Genomic DNA, 17,768 nt, shown 5'->3' on the forward strand with positions numbered 1-17,768 from the left:
GATTCGGTCCGGACTGGAATCCAAGAAGGTATGTGTGTGAAGTATCAGATAGCAAATAGCACAGCACAGCAAACAAGTCTCTAAGAACGAACAAACAAACAAAACACCCCCATAAGCTAGTGGCGGAACAGTTACGAACGGTCTGAAAAATCTTCTGCAAGTAACGACCTTAAAGCCCAGAGCGCATGCCGTTCACCCCCACTCAAGGTCCTCTTCAAATTCTGAAAGATCTCCACCAAGTACTGACTTCGAAGCCCAGAACGCACGTCGTTCATCTCCACTCAACGATCTCTTCAGATTCATCCGTCCATTTATGCTTTTCTCCTTTCCCTTCCCTTTACTACCTGTAGCCTCTTCCGTAAACGCCGGACCTGAGTCATACTCGTCATCTAATTGATGAGCGTCGTCGGCGAAAGCATCTGCAGCAGCGATGTACGCACGTTCAATCTCGTCAAGCCCGTCATCATCGTCATCGTCGCCAGACCCAGCAGCAGTGGAGTCGACGTTCGGGTCGACGTAAGATCGAATCGGTTCATCACGATCAAATTGCTCGGTCGTGGCATGGCTCTCGGAGTCCTCGTCTGCAACGAAGTACGCCGTGTCTATTCGAGATCGTTTTGCCACCCGAGAAGGTCCAGCTTGTCTCCGGCTACTCGGTCCATCACTCGCACTTGCACTTCGTGAGCTCCTATGTTTCCCGTTCTGCTTGGCCTTGATGCGGTACCGACTCTCGTTTTCGCTCTCTCGGTCATCCTGAAGACGTCCATTTAGTGCATTCACGTCCATCTGGTGATCCACTCCGTCCTCGTCAGATTCACTCATACTTTCCGCCTCTTCCCAAGCCTCAACGACGCTCTCCGCCTCCTTCTCCCTACCCCGCGTCTTCCCACCAGGAAGTCCCACCCGCGGTTCAACGCCCAGCATACGTGCAAGCTCCCCCTCCTCGTGCACTTCTCGCACAAGTCGACGATGGTTAATCGTTTCTTGATTGATACCAAGTATAGCTGACAGTACACTCAGCTCATCCCCACCGCGTTCCAGCATACTGCCTTTCCTTAAATCTACATCTCGAGAGTCTTGTCGAGCGCTCAGGATCTGTGCAACGAGATAGATAGACGAGAGCATCATATCGTACGCGCCGGCGAACGTCTGCTTCACTCTCTTTATTCCATAAGATCCCCTAGAGATATCGTTACCTATGGTAAACAAAGCGTGATTCGTCAATACAGAAATTGTCTTGAAGAAAGAATACGACTGACTAATGTCACCAGGATCTTCAATGCACAGCAAGTAAGGCTTGTTATAATCCCTCCACCCTCTCTCTTGCTTGCCGAAGTACGAACCACCATGACGTAGCGAAATGCCAGTGTTGTTATAGTTGAAATATTTCCCGTAAAGTTCAAAGAACTCAAGCGTCAAAACGCCGAGATTCTTCGCAGAATTGATCTCTGCACGTCGAACCTTCGGATGCATCTTCAAGCTAGTGTAAGCAACTATCACTTCCATTCAAATCCTTTGTGGTGACGAAAGGAGGGAAGATTGGTTGGCCTACCTGCAAATGGCTTACAGCGAGGCAGACTATTGCGTAACTTCCCAACCCTCCTGAATAGACTTCGTTCAGATTACGTTGCTTAAGGAAAGACTTGACGATTAAGACTATTGCGCGAAGTGCGGGAAATTCGTTAAGGAATCGGTTGATCATGTCTCCCGTCTTCACGCCGTTCGATTGGTTCATACTAATGTCGACAGCAAAACGACCTAGCGAAAAGACAGTGAGCAAGGTTAAGGGCAAAAATTTCAAGAACACCAACCATATAATGTAGTGAATTTGATGATGGGTACTCTAGCTTGCGAGATGATGGTAACTTTATCTGCAAGTCCAGTCCTCTTGACTATGTTCGCAAGTGACTTCAATGCAGTGACTTTCTCAAAGGATGCCAGAGTTCTTGACTGCACCACGAGATCAATGTCTCTATGTCTCAATGAGTATACAAGAGCAGCACATTTAACAGCATAGATAAATATACGCACCCCTGTGGTAAATATAGCTTCGTGCCGAAACTGCCGAATGGCAAGACCTCCGAGTCTGAATAGACTCTCTTTATGCTACTGGAGATGAGCTGGACGACCATCCATCGCACTTCATGTTCGACTGGAGTAGGTGAGACGTATTTCAAGTATGCTTCTACTTCTTTATGCATCCTTATTTAAATAATTAATAAATTATGAGCGACGTCATTTATGAGTTACGTACAATTCAGCCACATTTCGACAGCTATCCCAATCAACATAGTCTGTCCATGGAGTTCTCCTCAATCTATGGGTTGACCTCTTGCTTCCAGCATGTCTCAATGACGAGGCGTCGTCTCGGTCACTTTCCTCCCATCTTCTCTTCCTGCCAGCAGCATGACCATCTCGATCCCAATTCCGCTCGGTTTTGCCTTTGTCCCACTCGCGGGTGGAACGCCTCGGACGATCATCATCTTCCCCCTCAAATGCGATGAAGTCTGCGCCAGATGAGAAGTTCGCTAACTGTGTTTGTGCCAGTGGATTAGACAGCCTTGGTTGTTTCCTTGAAGGACCTGCTTCAGGTTGTGCGGAAGAAGCTGGCTTGGATCTAACTCTTATTCGCTCTGGTGATGGTTGCCTGGATGTCCTTTTAGTGCTCCTTCGTGTCCTTTGCCTAGGAGAATCCATCGCAACAAAGAGTGGCACAGCGCACAGTGGAAAGTTACAACACCACCACAGCGTGCATGGATTCAAAATCTCAAGGGTGTGTACGTAATACCTGTCTTACGTGATCGTTCCTCAACTTCGGTATCTACCGAATAAATCAATAAATTGACCCTAGACTATCTTATCATCTAGATATGTAGCAGCGTATCATTATGGATAATCACGACCATCAAGACATGAGTTAAGTTCCAGTCGAAGGGGAGGTCAGAGGACCTGCTATGTAGATCTGTCGCTATGCGTCATAGGGTCCCCGCTGTCAGCGCCTCCCCGCCGCCATCGGCCATTCTGGGCGGGGAGCGATCAGAAGATGTTTAGTGCTACACAACACGCTAACCAGTGGCACCAGGTCCCTAGGTCTGTCTGTTTATAAAGCCCACCAATCAATCTGTCATCAACCTTTTCAACGCCATGTCCCTCCTCGCTAACTCGACGCCACAGGCTCACCCCTCCTTCGTTGTACCATCGTCCCTCTACCATGTGCAGATCCAAGCATATTTCGCCATCGCATTCTGCAGTCTCTTATTATACTACAAGTGTATGTTGACAATTTTTTCTTGTGTCGCGCCAGTCCTTACTCTGCACTCACAGTCCTCCAAATGGACAACGAGGTATGGGTTTTCTGTTATTGATATTGTCGAGCTAACTGTCTAAACGTACGTGTAGGCGAAATACTTCCGGGTTAGTGCTAAGCTGGATGTCTACAAACCGAATCTCGTTTGACTTGCATTTTCAAAGACGGGGCAATTAACTGCCACAAACGTTATCTTCTATGCGGTACGTGTGTTGGTGTCAGAAATCTGCATACCTCTCACCTCCGAGTAGAACCGGTTTGTCGGGGTAGTAGGCGTTATTGCATATGTGGTCTGTACGTCAAGAAAAAGGATCTTTCTTGAAACGACTACATTGAAACCATGACGTGATAGATGATGGTTTCCAGATACGATTCGCTGCGTTGTGAATAATGAATACTCATCAAGTAGTTAATTTGCACTGACCATCGTTCTTCTAGGTGTACGTTGTAGCTTTTCAACGCTTTACAGAATTCGTCGCTGAGTCGAGTCCAGGTTACGTTTCGTTCTGGATGATAGTCATATCTAGTAAGAACTCTTCTTTATCCGGTCTGTTGTATGCTCATCCATGACAAATAGATTGGCTCATAATCGTTCTTCTTGACTGTAAGAATGTGTTTGACACGGAGTTCACGCAATGCCGACAATTCATAACGCACTTACAGATATCCTCATCATACGAATCACGGCTTTATACGATCGAAGTACGTTCACTATTCATCCACGCCGGATACAACTTAACTCTGAGAAGGCAAGGTTCTGGACGTGTTTCTGAAGGTTCTCCTTTTTGCCGTGTCAGCCACCGCTCTCGGTATTCTCGTTTACTACACAAATATGGAAGATGGTATTTCATCCCCTCCTCTATGCCGATGTTTGTTGCTGATCATTACGAATCAGTGCACGCAGCTAAAGTCTCAGAAGATATTACAATTTGTGCGTTGGGCGTTTACCCTCCACGACAATTAACAATCGCTTGGTATGTCATCCATGTGCCTTCTATTGGACTTCTCCATGACGGCTTGCAGGGCATTGCCAACGGCGAACGGGTTTCTCCTACTCTGTTTGACGCTCTACAAAGCAGCTGAATTCCCTAGACGATCAGAGGGCTTCAAGGGGTTTGAACTTGTCAGAATCATTGCCCAGGATCAAATGATATACTTTTGCTGGTGAGCAAGCTCATTCGCATTTGTCCAGTTCTTATGCGTCTGACTCTCCCAGGTTTATGTTACTGGCTGTTCTGAGAATAGTGTCCTTAACTATCAAAAATCGTACCGCCGCAGTCTTCCTTCTGTCAACCTCGAATCCCGCGTCCCTATGTATTCTTGGAGATTTGCTCCTCATCAACTTGAAAGAAGCGGGATCGCGACTTCTGTGCGACAGAACAAATTATGGAACGAGTTACTTGATCGAGGAAATTGAAATTTCACGACGTAAGCTACTTTCGCATTGGTCCTCCGATTTCAGTGCTCGTACTTACTTATACACGTTTCGAGTTTCATGACGTTCGCGTTGTCCCTGGCTTTTTCCATTTATTTCGTACACCGATAGAGTACCAGCCTTGGTCGTTCTAGTTATCTTTAAGTGGTACACAATTCAGCCACACTCGGCAGTTTATCCGTCAGCACATTCTAGCTATGGAACACTTCTAACTCGCGAGCTGGCCTCTTCGCTTCGGCATCCTTCGACGGCGACTCAAGAGCTTGGTTGCTCTCATCGCAACGTCTCTTCCCACCCTTCGTTTGACCATCCCGATCCCGACGTCAGTCCTGTTCGTGTTACTGGTGGGCGGAGCGCTCTAACAATCAATCTCCTCCTTAATTGCAACGAATATCACATCAGATGAGAAGTTCGCCGACTGCGTCAGTGCTGGTGGAATAGACAGTCGTGGGACCCGTTTTAAATTGCACGGAGGAAGCTGGATTGGAATCAATTCTTAGTCGCTGTGGTGACGGGTGTCTGGATGTCCTTTCGGTACCTTATCGTTTCTTTTGTATTGGAGGGTCCATCGTAGCAAAGACTGGTACAACGTTCAGTCGCGGTTATAGTACCGCTAGTATAATTGTAGCACCATGTATGCATCCGATAGCTCAAGAGCACATGTACGTAATATTTTATTATGTGATCAACGTTCGGTACCGACCGAATAAATTAATAAATTGGCCCTACGCTGTCTTACCATCTAGATATTTGGATCATTCTGGACCTCAAAACATGCTACGTTCAAGAGGAACGGAAGATCAGAGGACCTTCTGGATCTGTCGCTATCTGTCATCGGGTCCCCGCCCGTTCGCTACTCCCCGACGCATCCCTGACTACAAGCGATCAGAAAGCACCCAGTTCCTTAGCTCCGTCCTTTTTTATATAGCACACCGTCCAATCCTCCATTAAACGTTTTCAGCGCCATGTCGCTCCGCGACGCCCTCCCCACTAACTCGACGCCACAGCCTGCTCCTTCTTTCGCCGCTCCAACGTCTCTCAACCATATTAGGATTGAAGCATACTTCGCAATTGCATACTGTAGTCTCTTATTATACTATTGGAGTATGTTGATTATTCTGTCTTGTACTGCCAGTCCTCACGCTACTCCTGCAGTGCTCCGACTGGACAAGGAGGTATGTAGTTTCTGTCATTAATATCGTCAAGTTAACGATCTGGATGTGTGTGCAGGTGAAATATTTCTGGGTTGGTGCTCGGATCATTTACTACTATCGAGCGAACTTGTCTGACTGGCTTCTTCAAAGTCTGGGCAATTATCTACCGTTAGCGTTATCTTCTATGCGGTACGTGTATGTGTCTTAGAGTTGGATACTTCTCACGTTCAAGTAGAACCGATGTATCGGAGTAATAGGAGCTGTTTCACATGTCGTCTGTAGGTTGAAAAGCAAAACCTTTTTGCAAAGACCTAATTTGAAACCATTACATGATAGTCAACGGGTTCCGAAGACAAACCGCTGTGATGTGAATAGTGAATGCTAATCGAGTAGTCAGATCGTGCTAATTACCTTCCTTTTTTTTCAGGTGTACGTTGCAATTTGTCAGCGCTACTCATATTGTCGCTGAGTCGAATCCAGGTCATGTCACATTCTGGATTTTGATACTAACCAGTAAGAGCCCTGCTTTGTCTACGTTGTTATTTGCTCATTCACGACTAATAGATTGGCTCACAATCGTTCTACTTGACTGTAAGAAATGGCCCTGATACTGAGTTCATGCAATAGTAGTAATATATATCATGTTTACAGACATCCTCATCATGCGTATCACAGCATTGTACGGACAAAGTATGCCCACTATTCGCATTGATCGGACACGAACTGACTCCTAGAAGGCAAGGTCCTGGACGTGTGTCTGAAAGCACTCCTTTTTGTCGAGTCATCTGCCGCTCTCGGTGTTCTCGTTTACTTCACTCATATGGAAGATGGTATGCATTTTCCTCTTTCATGACTATGTTTGCCATTAACTATTACAAAATAGTCCATTCAGCTAAGATCGCAGAAGGCATGACAATTTGTGTCTTGCGCATTTTCCCTCCTCGAGAGTTGGCGATCGCTTGGTATGTCGCTCATGTCACTCGGTTCAGACTTCTATGTGACGGCTTGCAGGGCATTACCAACTCTGAACGGGTTCCTTCTACTCTGTTTAACGCTCTACAAGGCAGCTGAGTACTCTAGACGCTCAGCGGGCTTTAGAGGGTTTGACATCGTCAGAATCATTGCCCAGGATCAAACGATATACTTTTGCTGGTGAGCAAACTCATTCGTATTTTACCAATTTCTTACGCATCATCTGACATTTCGCAAGCCTTATTGTAATTTCTGTTCTGAGAATAGCGTCCTTTACTGTCAAGAGCCATCTCGTCGCAATCGTCCTGGTCTCTGCTTCGAATCCCGCGTCCCTGTGTATACTTGGAGATCAGCTCCTCATCAACTTGAAAGAAGCAGGTTCCCGAATTCTAGGCGGCAGCATAAGTTACTGGAATGATGATGTTGAGGAATCTACCAATGTTTTTGAATTTTCACGATGTGAGTTACTTCAACATTTGTCTCGGTTCTCAGCGCTTGGGCTTATTCTCGCGTCTCGAGTTTCATGATGTTACGACTTCTCTGGCATCCTCGTTTTATGCCACGGACCGATGGAGTACTGGCATTGGTCGTTTCAGGCATCCTTCAGTGGTACACAATTCAGCCACATTTCTGCAGGTAATCAGTCATCACGTTCTAACCACGGAACACTTCTGGCCTCTTCGTTTCGGTATCCTTCGATGGCGATTGTAAAGTGTCGTTTGCTTACCTCGCAACTTCCCTCCTTGCCTATTCCGATCCGAATCCTAGTCCTGCTTGGGCTAATCGCGTTTGGTTCGTCTTGGACGATTTTCTTCTCATTTTCTACTGCGATGAAGTCCGCTTTAGTTGAGAGCTTCGCTGATCGTGACGATACCGATGGAATATGGAACGAAAAAGAACCTTTGAGGGGCCTGTTTCAGATTACACAGGACGAGCTAGCTTGAATCTGAATCAGCTGCTCTGGTGACGTCCGTTTGTCTGACTTCTTGTTTCTCCTTGTATGGGATCAGGAGAACCTATTGTAGCAAAGTGTAAATTAAATTGGTGCAATATATGCATGTGAAATTATCGATATATTTAGTACGTAATAGCTTCTGCGCCCACATACACCCATATTCGGTAACGACCGAAATAAATTAAATTGTTAATTGGTCCCTTCCATTCGATTCATTCCATCTAGATACTGTATATATCATCTTGGACCCCCAGGCATAAGTCTGATTTCTCTCAGTTCATTGCTATGCTGATAAAAGGGATGCGAGATCACGAATTGCAGCCGCTTCGAGACCGAGGTCGCTTTCAGTTGTTTCCAGAGACAGAGGGTCTTCCGGTTCCGTCGCCATCTGTCGTCGGTTGTGCTCGTCTGTAGTGATTGTTCGCTACGCTCCGCCGCCCTCCCTGGCTGTAAGCGATCAGAAATTACCCGGTTCCTAAGCCTGCCTTTTTATATACCGTTCTGCACATGTGTACCATACCGTCCTCCCGAACCCTCTCTGAACCTTTCCGTCATGTCGTCACCCCTTTTACTTTCATCTAGTTCGACCCCGCCACCTCTGCCCATGCTTGTTCCGTCGACGACTGTCTACCAAATCAGAATTGAAGCGTGTTTCGCCATAGCGTTCTGCAGTCTTCTAATGTATTACTGGAGTATGTTGACTATTCCTTTCTCGTGCTGCTAGCCTTCACTTCATTCTCAGCGCTCCGAATGGACAGGGAGGTATGGACTTTTCCGTTGTTGACGTTATCAGATTCTGAGTGCTCGTGTAGGCGAAATATTTCTGGGTCAGTACCTTGGTCGTCTCCTACGACGTGGGCTGATTTCTGAATTTCTTTCTTAAGCCTGGTCCAATAACTACTGTTACTTGTATCTTCTATGCAGTATGTATGTCTCCGTCCATGTCTTTCGAGACTTCTGACCCCCGAGTAGAATCGATGCTTCGGGCTATTAGGTGGTATTTCACGAGTAGTCTGTAAGTGGATCCGGTATAACCATTCCCACCTCTGTGCAGTACGAATTGAAAGCTTTCGTATGACAGACAATGGCTTTCGAACACAAACCACTTCACTGTGAGTAGTGTAACTTGCGAGAACGTATCGCGGATTCCAATTTCTATAAACACTGTATTCTTTTAGATGTACGTCGCAGGTTGTCGTTATACCCAAAATGTGCTGAGCTGCAACAGGTCGCGTCACATTCTGGACCGGAACCATATCCAGTAAGAGCTCCGACTTGATTCAATTGCAATTCACTCTCAGCGATCATCCAGACTGGTCCATAATCACACTGCTCGACTGTAAGTAGCAAGGTTGACACTAAGCTAAAACAATAATAATGCGCTGACAGACATCCTCATCTTGCGGGTTGCGGCTTTATATGGTCAAAGTACGTTCACTATCACTCCACGCTTCACACGGATTGACTCGTAGAAGACAAGATCCTGGATGTGTGTCTGAAGCTTCTCCTGGTCGCTCAGTCCGCTGGTTCTCTCGGAGTCCTCATTTACTTTACCTTTGTGGAAAATCGTACATCCTCTTTTTCGTGCCCTCGCCTATTGTTGTTAATCATTACGAACCAGCATACGCACTGAACCTTACGACAGGTATCACAGTCTGTACATTGACTGTGGAGCCCCCGCGAGAACTGGCAATTGCATGGTATGCCGCTCTTGTGACTCTATATATCCATATACGTTGGCTTGACAGCTTACAGGGCATTACCGACGGCCTACGGATTCCTTCTACTCTGTTTGACGCTTTATAAGGCCGCTGAGTTCTCTAGACGATCAGCGGGCTTCAAGGGATTCCAACTAGTCAGGATCATCGTCCAGGATCAAACAACTTACTATTGCTTGTGCGTAGAATCCACTTACTGTCCACCGAACTCTTGCACACCTAACATTCCCCCTAGTCTGATCGCGATTGCCGCTCTGAGAATAGCCACCGTTTTCGTCCGCGACATTGGCATAGCACTCGTTCTGATCGCAGCTGCAAGTCCTGTACTTCTGAGCATTCTAGGAGATCAGCTCCTCATCAATTTGAAAGAAGCTGGCGCTCGGTGTTTAGACGATGAAGCGAGTTACTGGGTCGATAATCTTGACGGATCCAGCAATCTTATTGAATTTTCACGATGTAAGTCGCCTTTGTGCTCGACTTTCCTTTTCAGTCCTCGTGCTCATGCTCGTAAATCGAGTTTCATGACGGCCAAGGCTTTTCTAGAATGCTCATCCTATTTTACGAACCGGCGGAGAATCAGTAGTCCTCTTCGACGAAGCCCCTTGAAGCATCAAGAAGATACGCGCAGGTCATCCACGTTTCGACAGTCGTCACAGTCAAGAATTCTAACCGTAGGGCTCTCCTTGACCTTTGAGTTGACCTCATCGCTCCGGCATCTTTTGCTTTGGCGGTGGTGTGTCATGTCGATTGGTTTCCTCGCAACCTCACTTCCCACCTGCAGTTTGACTGTCTCGATCCTGATTCTAGTCCCGCCCGGATTCTTCTCATCCAGCTTCTCAACTAGTGCATATTGGACAACCTTCCCATTCTTCCTCTGCTCGGGTGAAATACACATTATATGAGGGACTTTGAGAGCGTTGGTGCCAGCGGGACGGATGGTTGCCATGAAATTCTATAGACTTGTTTTGGCTTGTATGGAGGGAGCCGACTTTGATCCAAGGCTTTTCTGCTGCTGCAGCTACTGCCTCATGACTGTCTTATGCCCCTCGGATTCAGTGCAGTTGCTTCGACATGCAGCACAGCATAGAACATCAGTTAACGCCTAGACAATCATCACATGTATAACAAGCATATTGTAGAACATAATATTACTGTCTATCAGACAGTACAGAATTACTTTCAGCATGTGACACAAATATCAATTAAATATCACTATAATATTCCTGCAGTAGAGTTATGATATGATGGATGATGCAAGGAGCATGTACGTAATGTCCTGTTATAAAAGTATCTGCACCCACAAACACCCATGCTCAGATATAACTGAATAAATTGATCCTCGTGTTTCGATTCATTCTGGATACATTTCATTTTGGACCCCAGGTGTTAGCTAGATTACTCTGAGTTCATTGCTATGTCGGCGGCAAGAGGATTGGGGGATAAGGCATTGGAGCCGCTTCGAGTTGGAGGTTGCTTCCAGCTCTTTCCAAGGATCTCCCAGATACGCCACCATCTGTCGTCGGTCGCTCCCCCGATACGAATGTTCGCTACTTCACACCACCTTCCCTGGCTGCTATCGATCAGAAGGAATTAGCAATCGCTTGGTAGACTGTTTGTCCCTGTATCTTGAGTCTCTTTGGCGGCTTGCAGGGCGTTACCCACTGTGAACGGATTCCTTCTGCTGTGTTTGACGCTCTATAAAGTGTATGGGCTCTGATAAGAATCGGGCAGCTTCAAAGGACACCAACTTGTCAAAATCATCGTCAAAGACCAAATCATGTACTACTGCTTGTCAGTGAAATTAACTCACCAATACTATATCTCTTACTTGTCTAACTATCCCTTGGTCTGACAGCGATAGCTGTACTCAGAATAGCCACCTTCTTTGTCGACAGTGCTAACAAAGCTGTTTACCTGGTCTCTGCCTTGAGCCCTGTGCTTCTGTACATTATTAGAGATCACCTCCTCATAAACTTGAAAGAAGCATTCCTTTGTGATGGAACCAGTTATTGGGTCGAAGTTTTTGATGGTTCTGGCAGTATTTTCGAATTTTCACAATGTAAGCTATCTATACTTTTGATTTCAATATGCATAATGATGTTGTTATCAAGTTTTATGACATTTCAAACCTTTCAGAACAAAATGTTCTACTCTACAATCTAACAAAGTACCATATTGTTTTTTTGGTGTCACTACTTGGAGCATTGCTAGTTGTGTACTTTCTGCCGAAACAGGTGAGTTTTTGGCAGAAAGTCAAGGCTCAGCATTGCTTGGTGCATGCACTACCTTGAGTTTGCCTACTAGTTGTCTACTTTCTCTTCTGTTTTCATATTCATGTTGTATTTCTACAAGAATGACTGAGTACATATACAACCAAACAGTAGTGTATTAAATGGGTAGGATATGGAAGGATTCTTTGATTCTATATGTTGTGTGTACAAGGTTATTATTATGAATATAGTAAATCTGTTATTATGTATAATAATATTAAAAATATAAAATAAACAGTTGAATTATCTTTACACACTGTGGAATTCATCTTGCATAAATTCTAATCAACATACAGTGTACTGGAGTAGCTTAGTCACAATAAGCCTCCTTAACTTAACATTAATACATCCCTTTGTCATAAAGGAATTAAACATATATTATTATAAATTCCGTCTACTCTATGCATTATGCATTGATGGGGTAGTGGTAACCTGGGTCGTTGCCATCGACCCGCCGGGGGTTTGATTCCCCCTTAATACATGCGCCACTATGATTTTGACATTTTACAACAAGTAGTTTAATTTTTACAGCTTGCTATTAAGATTTTCTTAAATTCTACTTGTCTCTAGTGCTTAATTTCTTCTAGGATGCTGTGAGAGTTCTGCAGTAATATACCCTTAATGTTGTGCTAAACTCTTATTTAACAAAGATTGATAATCACTAGATGCTGTGGGAGGTCTTAGGTGCATGCCTTGTTTATCCCCGAAGTCAATAATAATGCCAACCGTTAAAAAAAGTTACTGTATTTTGTCATTAATAGTTACATTATCTTGACTATTCGTCAGAAAGAGAACGGGAGATGCAGTTTTTGTAGTTGTATAGAACAAGTAGTGTCCTTATAGTAGTTTATTAAGCCAGTTTCCAGTATCATTAACGGGATTCACGGGAATGCTCTGTACGATCTCACCACTCCCAAGACACCATTCTCTGTCCACATCGTATAACGCAGCTACCTGTCCAGGAGTGACAGCTAACAGCGGTTCTGCAAACAAAATAAAAAGCTCTCTGGATGATTGTCTGGCATAGAATGAATAAGATTATCATGAGACAACGTATGCGAGAAAGCTTTCATACCTTCTGACTGTACACGGCACGTCTGTCATACGATGTCGGATTTTGACTCTCCCTCTGAGACCGGGTTGTTGACAGTCGACGTCCCGTGGAATTTCATCTTCCCAAATCCAATGGAAGTCCCGGACGAGGACACCTGAGCTGTACAATGCCGGATGAGACCTGAACATCCCAATAACACAATTTAGCCGCCCAAAATCGACCTTCAAAATGTAAAGACGAAAAATATTTACGAGCCAGGTACAACGTAAACGCGATTCTCCTTCGAATCTTTCCGTGCAACGAACATCTTCACCGGTAATCCTGGAATCTTCGCATTTTGCCCAATCGTATATCTCCAGAGGCCTTGATGCGTTCCCAGCTCCTTCCCGGTCATTAAGTCTATGATAGGGCCAGGATTCGGTAGTATATAATCAGCTAATCGATTATATCGGACTCAGTTAACGAAAGAAAGTCAGAAGCAACTTGAATCTGAGAACGTACCCAAGAAATCTTCAAACCGTCTCTTCTCACCGACAAAGCAGATGCCCATACTTTCGCACCTTTCCGCTGTAGGAAGCTTATATTGCGCAGCAAGTTCGCGGACTTCGGTTTTTCGGAGACGATGTAATGGGAAGATAGCCTGTGCACGACATGAGTTAGAATTTATTTGGTTAGACTCAATGAGTAATGTATGAGTGGTGGACATTACCTTCTCTAAGCTTGATTCCGTTATACTCGAAAGGAAATATGTTTGGTCTTTGTCTCTATCAACTGCTCGGACCAGTCTTGGTCGAGGCCTTAAAGGACCGGATTGTATCCACCCAACGCCTGCATAGTGACCTAAAAGAGACTATAAGCCGTTGTTCCAGTTTACCGTTCCTATTATGATTATTAGCGACTGACCGGTTGCCAACCACTGAGCCCCGTTCTTCTTAACCACATGATCCATGAGTGCACCGAACTTCACTTCTCTAGACACATTAATAACACGTACAAATGATACAGCATGGAAGGGTTGCATTAATTACCGATTACACCAAATATCCGGATTCGGCGTTAATCCTGCCTGCCAAGCTTCCAGCGACGGCTCGAATACGGACGTCCAGTATTCTTTCGACAGGTCAATCTAATTGATTTCAGAAAAATCCTTAAGAAATATGGAAAAGCGTAATGTTGGATGGACGCACCAATTCACATGGTAGACCGACCTGCCGACACACAAGCTGAACATCTTCCCAATCCTTTTCCCACTCGCACCCTCTATCCGACCCGGATTCATCCCGCGTATCCCAGTTTCGCATGTACACCGCCGATAGATCGTAGTCCTACCAAACACCAAACGAAAGCGTATCAAAGAAAGGTAAGAAAAGGGGCCAGACGGAGCGAAGTCAGCCCATGCGTGCTACGGAGGTGAGATGACTATGTACCTTGTCCGCAAGAAGTCGTGCAGTGACAGAAGAGTCTACTCCGCCGGACATAGCGACAACGACTATGTATTAATGAAAGAATGAAGAAACGGGCGAATAACAACTCATCAGTTCGGTTGTCCCTCAAATAAAACCAGTAAATAATGACATACCACGATCACCCTTCTTCGGACCTGGTCCATGCTCGTGTCCGTGAACAGTGTCAAGTCCTTCCCTGCCAGAACAAGAATACCATCTCCTCAGCTCCACAATCAGAGGTTCCCTTTGATGATGCCATCTCAGTGCTCTCTGCCGAAGAAGTTGTCGAGACGTAAATAAGCTCATCGGTGAATGAAGACGGAGACTTCGACCCTTGTCCACCAAAGTTTACAAAAATGACCCACGTGATCGTTGTGGGTCCATACTTTTTATTTTTGGTCGTGCTACAGCAAAATCTACCCAGTATTTATGATAATCTGTGCTTGGGCTAAACAAAAAGGCTATGCAATCAGATCCTGCAATACTGACTCGGGATTTGTTTACCATAAGCACTCTCGAAACTAGAAGGAACTAGATGCACTCCAAGTCGATCTCAGGATAATAAGATAGTCAAATATTACTGTGTAGATAGTCCATTCTGCTACCTAAAACTTGCAGGAAAATATATAATGTTATGGAAATAGAAAAAAGTGAAAAGAAAAAGGCTAGAAATTATTTTCCGGATAGACAATAATCAAGAAAGTGAGGGGAGGGGAAAAGTGTCACATTGACTTAGCAAAATAATAAAATACACAGATAGACATAGCATAAAAAGGTGATATGGGTGCGTCTTCCAATTCCATTTGAAACAACTTAAAAAAACCAAAATTAAGTTAAAGAATATCCGAAGGATTAATATGCGAATGCAATATCCTAGGTTTCGTCGGCCTCGGGCGCAATGCCAAGGGTCGAACCCACATCTTCACCGCCCCGTTCTTTGAAGCTGTCAACACGGAGGACTGTGTAAAGGCGAGTCCGGTTAGGAGGTCGCATTCGATGTGTTTTGTCTGTTTTCCAATTGTCAATTGTCGAGGTGTTCAGGCGTTTAGCGTTTGAGAGCAAATACAAGTTCGTCAGTGACGAAGAATACAAGAAAGGAATAGAAAGCGAGGTAAGAGTCAGTAGAGAAGACTCACAAGAACGGGTTGAACCACCGCAACTTCATTACGCGATGGAGCAGGGTGATACTTAGAGGTTTCTTCGCCGTTCATAGCCGGTGGAGGGAGATGTAGAGTCGAACCCTCTGCGGCGTCGCCCCGTCGTCGAAGTGCTAAGGAAAGTGTTGAGGACATGGACATTCGTTGCTGTTGTGCTGCCTACATAATACGTAAGATTGAATAGAGTTAGTATGTTTAATTTGCTGCGCCTAGTTGATGCTTTATTTTTTTTTCTACGCACCTGTAATTTGGGACGATGAAGCACGCCTGCGGAGAAGTCCCACTGGTACCCAAAAGTTGCACGGGTGAGAACCAAACAATACTGGTATAGAAAGAAGCTAAACGCACGAGAATGAGCTTATTGTCTTCCCCTACACTACCAAACCGATACGACCGCTTGTCTGTTCGCACAGAGTCGAACGCAACAGAGGAGATGAACGACGAATGTCCTTGACATCGAGCAATCACCCGTCCTTCAGTCATCGAGAAAATCGTGACGAGGTCGTCTTGTCCTCCCGTCTGTTACGATTAAAGTTAGAGGACGAGATACAGAAAATGACATTTGAGTGATCAGGGAGATCAGACATACGAGAACAAATCTCGAATCGTCAGAGAACGCGACGCATGTGAATGAACCGAAGTAAGACGCAAAGCAGTCGACCAGCCTGTTGTCATCTATTGTGAATAAATGCTCAAAAGTAGAGATACATACGTGTACTTACGACTCTTGCAAAGCGTCTATGATCCTTAGACATCCATCGTCTGAGATCGCTGCCACCAGCCGCGCATCGCTTGAATATGCAAAGTCTGGAATGGGATATCCCAGTTTTAAGTACTTAATCCATAATACCCTGATACTGAAGTAACTTAACTTACCCACGACAGCTCGTTTAGATACTCTCCAATGGCTCACTGGGTTCTTCGCAGTCCGCTCCTTCTCCGATCTCCCGCGGTTCAACCCAGTATGCGAAGTGACAGGAAGCCATTTCGGCGTGGTAACAAAAATACTCTCTAAGGGATCCCATTCTTCCCGAGAACTTGCATCATCAGAGGGGATGGACGAGCTGCTACTTCCCGATTGGCTTACGGGCGGCGCCGTATGGCGTTTAAATGGCTGCTGCGGAGTGAACGTACCGTCCTCACGCTCTTTATCGTATACGATGATTGTGCCGTCTGCGTGGGAGGCGACGAAGACGGATGGGGAGCCAGGTACCCACCGGACTGCTGTGCACGGAGAGTTATTGATGCATCCCTACGAACATAGAACAGAACAATTCCTTCTTTTCAGTAATTGTAAATAGACAGACGGAAGCTTTAGGCGCCCACACCGACCTGCTTGTTTAGCCGCATATATCTTCCCGTGATTGGGTCTGTGTATGCACATCAATCAATGAAATTTATGCGGAAGGAAAGTGGCTCGTACCGAACCAGATGAGGTCTCCGGTGTTGAAGCCGATGACGATGTCAAGGCTTGTCATTTTTGCTGTCGTTCTGTTAACATCGTGGCATGTCGGGAAGGCGGAGAAGGTTATTCGCGAAAGCGGTTCCTGTGGTTGTGTTATTATTTGTCAAAACGGAAGCATAGTAGCACATGTCGTCGGAAGCTTAATAGTGATAGCGTTGCAACTGCATACATACCTTTGCCTTAACGCCGAGCTCCGTCCAAAAGAAGTTCTTTGCAGAATTGTAGAAGAGATAGGTCACTGTGCCCTGTTTGTTCTGTACGATCTTGTTGAGGTTCTCGACGCTCTGTATCCGCGTCACGAACGTCGATGTTGTCGTCCGGATGTTGTGCTTCGGCCTGGATGCGGGCTTCTTTCTCGCCATGCTGATTGACGGCGACGAGAAGAGCTTCGGAGACTCATGCGAAGGTGATAGTGGCTGCGGCTGCAATGTCGGCGAATGCAGCAGTTCGTTGTTTGAATTGTTATTATTATTGCCTTCCTCGTCGGTACCGGGACGGTCGCTGCTTGACAGACTCTGCCCATCCTCCCGTTCCTTCTCTCTATCCCTTTCCTTTTCTTTGTGCTTTGCTTCCTTGTCCTTCCCACCGCCGAGAAGTTGCCAGTGAGGAAGGCCGGGGGTGACTCCGGGTTTAGTAATCGGATAATGAAGTACGATTGTGGATAGCTTTGTGGGATAGGTAGTCGGATAGACGATGTGAGCGTTGTAGGGCGTCGGCTTATGGTCCTCAACGTTAGAGTATACGCCTTCTGGAGCGACGAAGGTCAAGTCGTTCTCCATTGATCGCGCGATGAGGAAGCGGTCTCTGGAGGTGCTAAGAAGATCCGGGCTGGCAGT

At 45.6% G+C, this 17,768-nt stretch overlaps 7 protein-coding genes and 1 non-coding gene across 8 annotated transcripts; 4 read left to right on the forward strand and 4 right to left on the reverse strand.

Annotated features, from left to right (window-relative positions):
• Positions 1–38: 38 nt before the first annotated feature.
• Positions 39–2,709, reverse strand: FOMMEDRAFT_141374 (uncharacterized protein). Its single transcript, XM_007267621.1, has 6 exons — positions 2,255–2,709; positions 2,032–2,202; positions 1,812–1,972; positions 1,553–1,758; positions 1,260–1,473; positions 39–1,196 (listed from the first exon to the last, which is right to left on the reverse strand). The coding sequence occupies exons 1-6, from the start codon at positions 2,695–2,697 to the stop codon at positions 193–195; spliced, it is 2,199 nt and encodes a 732-aa protein (XP_007267683.1). The 5' UTR covers positions 2,698–2,709; the 3' UTR covers positions 39–192.
• A 224-nt stretch (positions 2,710–2,933) lies between these two features.
• On the forward strand, positions 2,934–5,394 carry FOMMEDRAFT_21024 (uncharacterized protein). Its single transcript, XM_007267622.1, has 13 exons — positions 2,934–3,090; positions 3,175–3,271; positions 3,325–3,344; positions 3,400–3,414; positions 3,472–3,510; positions 3,559–3,692; positions 3,801–3,833; positions 3,885–3,911; positions 3,971–4,009; positions 4,057–4,149; positions 4,203–4,471; positions 4,524–4,735; positions 4,799–5,394. Exons 11-13 carry the CDS (start codon positions 4,317–4,319, stop codon positions 4,804–4,806), a joined length of 375 nt encoding a protein of 124 aa, XP_007267684.1. The 5' UTR covers positions 2,934–3,090; positions 3,175–3,271; positions 3,325–3,344; positions 3,400–3,414; positions 3,472–3,510; positions 3,559–3,692; positions 3,801–3,833; positions 3,885–3,911; positions 3,971–4,009; positions 4,057–4,149; positions 4,203–4,316; the 3' UTR covers positions 4,807–5,394.
• A 313-nt stretch (positions 5,395–5,707) lies between these two features.
• FOMMEDRAFT_157485 (uncharacterized protein) lies at positions 5,708–7,812 on the forward strand (the record flags this gene model as incomplete). Its single annotated transcript, XM_007267623.1, has 15 exons — positions 5,708–5,846; positions 5,898–5,917; positions 5,973–5,987; positions 6,047–6,085; positions 6,132–6,174; positions 6,233–6,263; positions 6,324–6,409; positions 6,461–6,487; positions 6,548–6,586; positions 6,631–6,726; positions 6,780–6,858; positions 6,908–7,048; positions 7,107–7,308; positions 7,361–7,454; positions 7,505–7,812. The coding sequence occupies 15 exons, from the start codon at positions 5,708–5,710 to the stop codon at positions 7,810–7,812; spliced, it is 1,359 nt and encodes a 452-aa protein (XP_007267685.1).
• A 952-nt stretch (positions 7,813–8,764) lies between these two features.
• Positions 8,765–10,124, forward strand: FOMMEDRAFT_168770 (uncharacterized protein; the record flags this gene model as incomplete). The annotated part of the gene is made up of 10 exons (XM_007267624.1): positions 8,765–8,838; positions 8,905–8,935; positions 9,002–9,014; positions 9,052–9,162; positions 9,213–9,251; positions 9,296–9,391; positions 9,445–9,523; positions 9,579–9,719; positions 9,777–9,997; positions 10,075–10,124. 10 exons carry the CDS (start codon positions 8,765–8,767, stop codon positions 10,122–10,124), a joined length of 855 nt encoding a protein of 284 aa, XP_007267686.1.
• A 27-nt stretch (positions 10,125–10,151) lies between these two features.
• On the reverse strand, positions 10,152–10,487 carry FOMMEDRAFT_157488 (uncharacterized protein; the record flags this gene model as incomplete). Its single annotated transcript, XM_007267625.1, has 1 exon — positions 10,152–10,487. One exon carries the CDS (start codon positions 10,485–10,487, stop codon positions 10,152–10,154), a length of 336 nt encoding a protein of 111 aa, XP_007267687.1.
• A 1,734-nt stretch (positions 10,488–12,221) lies between these two features.
• On the forward strand, positions 12,222–12,292 carry FOMMEDRAFT_t46. The gene has a single exon. It is a non-coding gene; the product is annotated as a tRNA-Gly (tRNA).
• A 279-nt stretch (positions 12,293–12,571) lies between these two features.
• On the reverse strand, positions 12,572–14,355 carry FOMMEDRAFT_141375 (tRNA-methyltransferase). Its single transcript, XM_007267626.1, has 9 exons — positions 14,293–14,355; positions 14,053–14,190; positions 13,894–13,991; positions 13,769–13,836; positions 13,575–13,705; positions 13,367–13,505; positions 13,117–13,300; positions 12,887–13,045; positions 12,572–12,829 (listed from the first exon to the last, which is right to left on the reverse strand). The coding sequence occupies exons 1-9, from the start codon at positions 14,341–14,343 to the stop codon at positions 12,649–12,651; spliced, it is 1,149 nt and encodes a 382-aa protein (XP_007267688.1). The 5' UTR covers positions 14,344–14,355; the 3' UTR covers positions 12,572–12,648.
• A 729-nt stretch (positions 14,356–15,084) lies between these two features.
• FOMMEDRAFT_109536 (WD40 repeat-like protein) lies at positions 15,085–17,711 on the reverse strand (the record flags this gene model as incomplete). Its single annotated transcript, XM_007267627.1, has 10 exons — positions 15,085–15,317; positions 15,447–15,626; positions 15,709–15,750; positions 15,816–15,986; positions 16,057–16,132; positions 16,190–16,274; positions 16,344–16,719; positions 16,800–16,837; positions 16,891–17,014; positions 17,106–17,711. 10 exons carry the CDS (start codon positions 17,709–17,711, stop codon positions 15,144–15,146), a joined length of 1,872 nt encoding a protein of 623 aa, XP_007267689.1. The 3' UTR covers positions 15,085–15,143.
• Positions 17,712–17,768: the final 57 nt, after the last annotated feature.

Source organism: Fomitiporia mediterranea (genome assembly GCF_000271605.1).
Source record: "Fomitiporia mediterranea MF3/22 unplaced genomic scaffold FOMMEscaffold_7, whole genome shotgun sequence".
In the NCBI taxonomy this organism is placed as follows: Eukaryota; Fungi; Basidiomycota; class Agaricomycetes; order Hymenochaetales; family Hymenochaetaceae; genus Fomitiporia; species Fomitiporia mediterranea.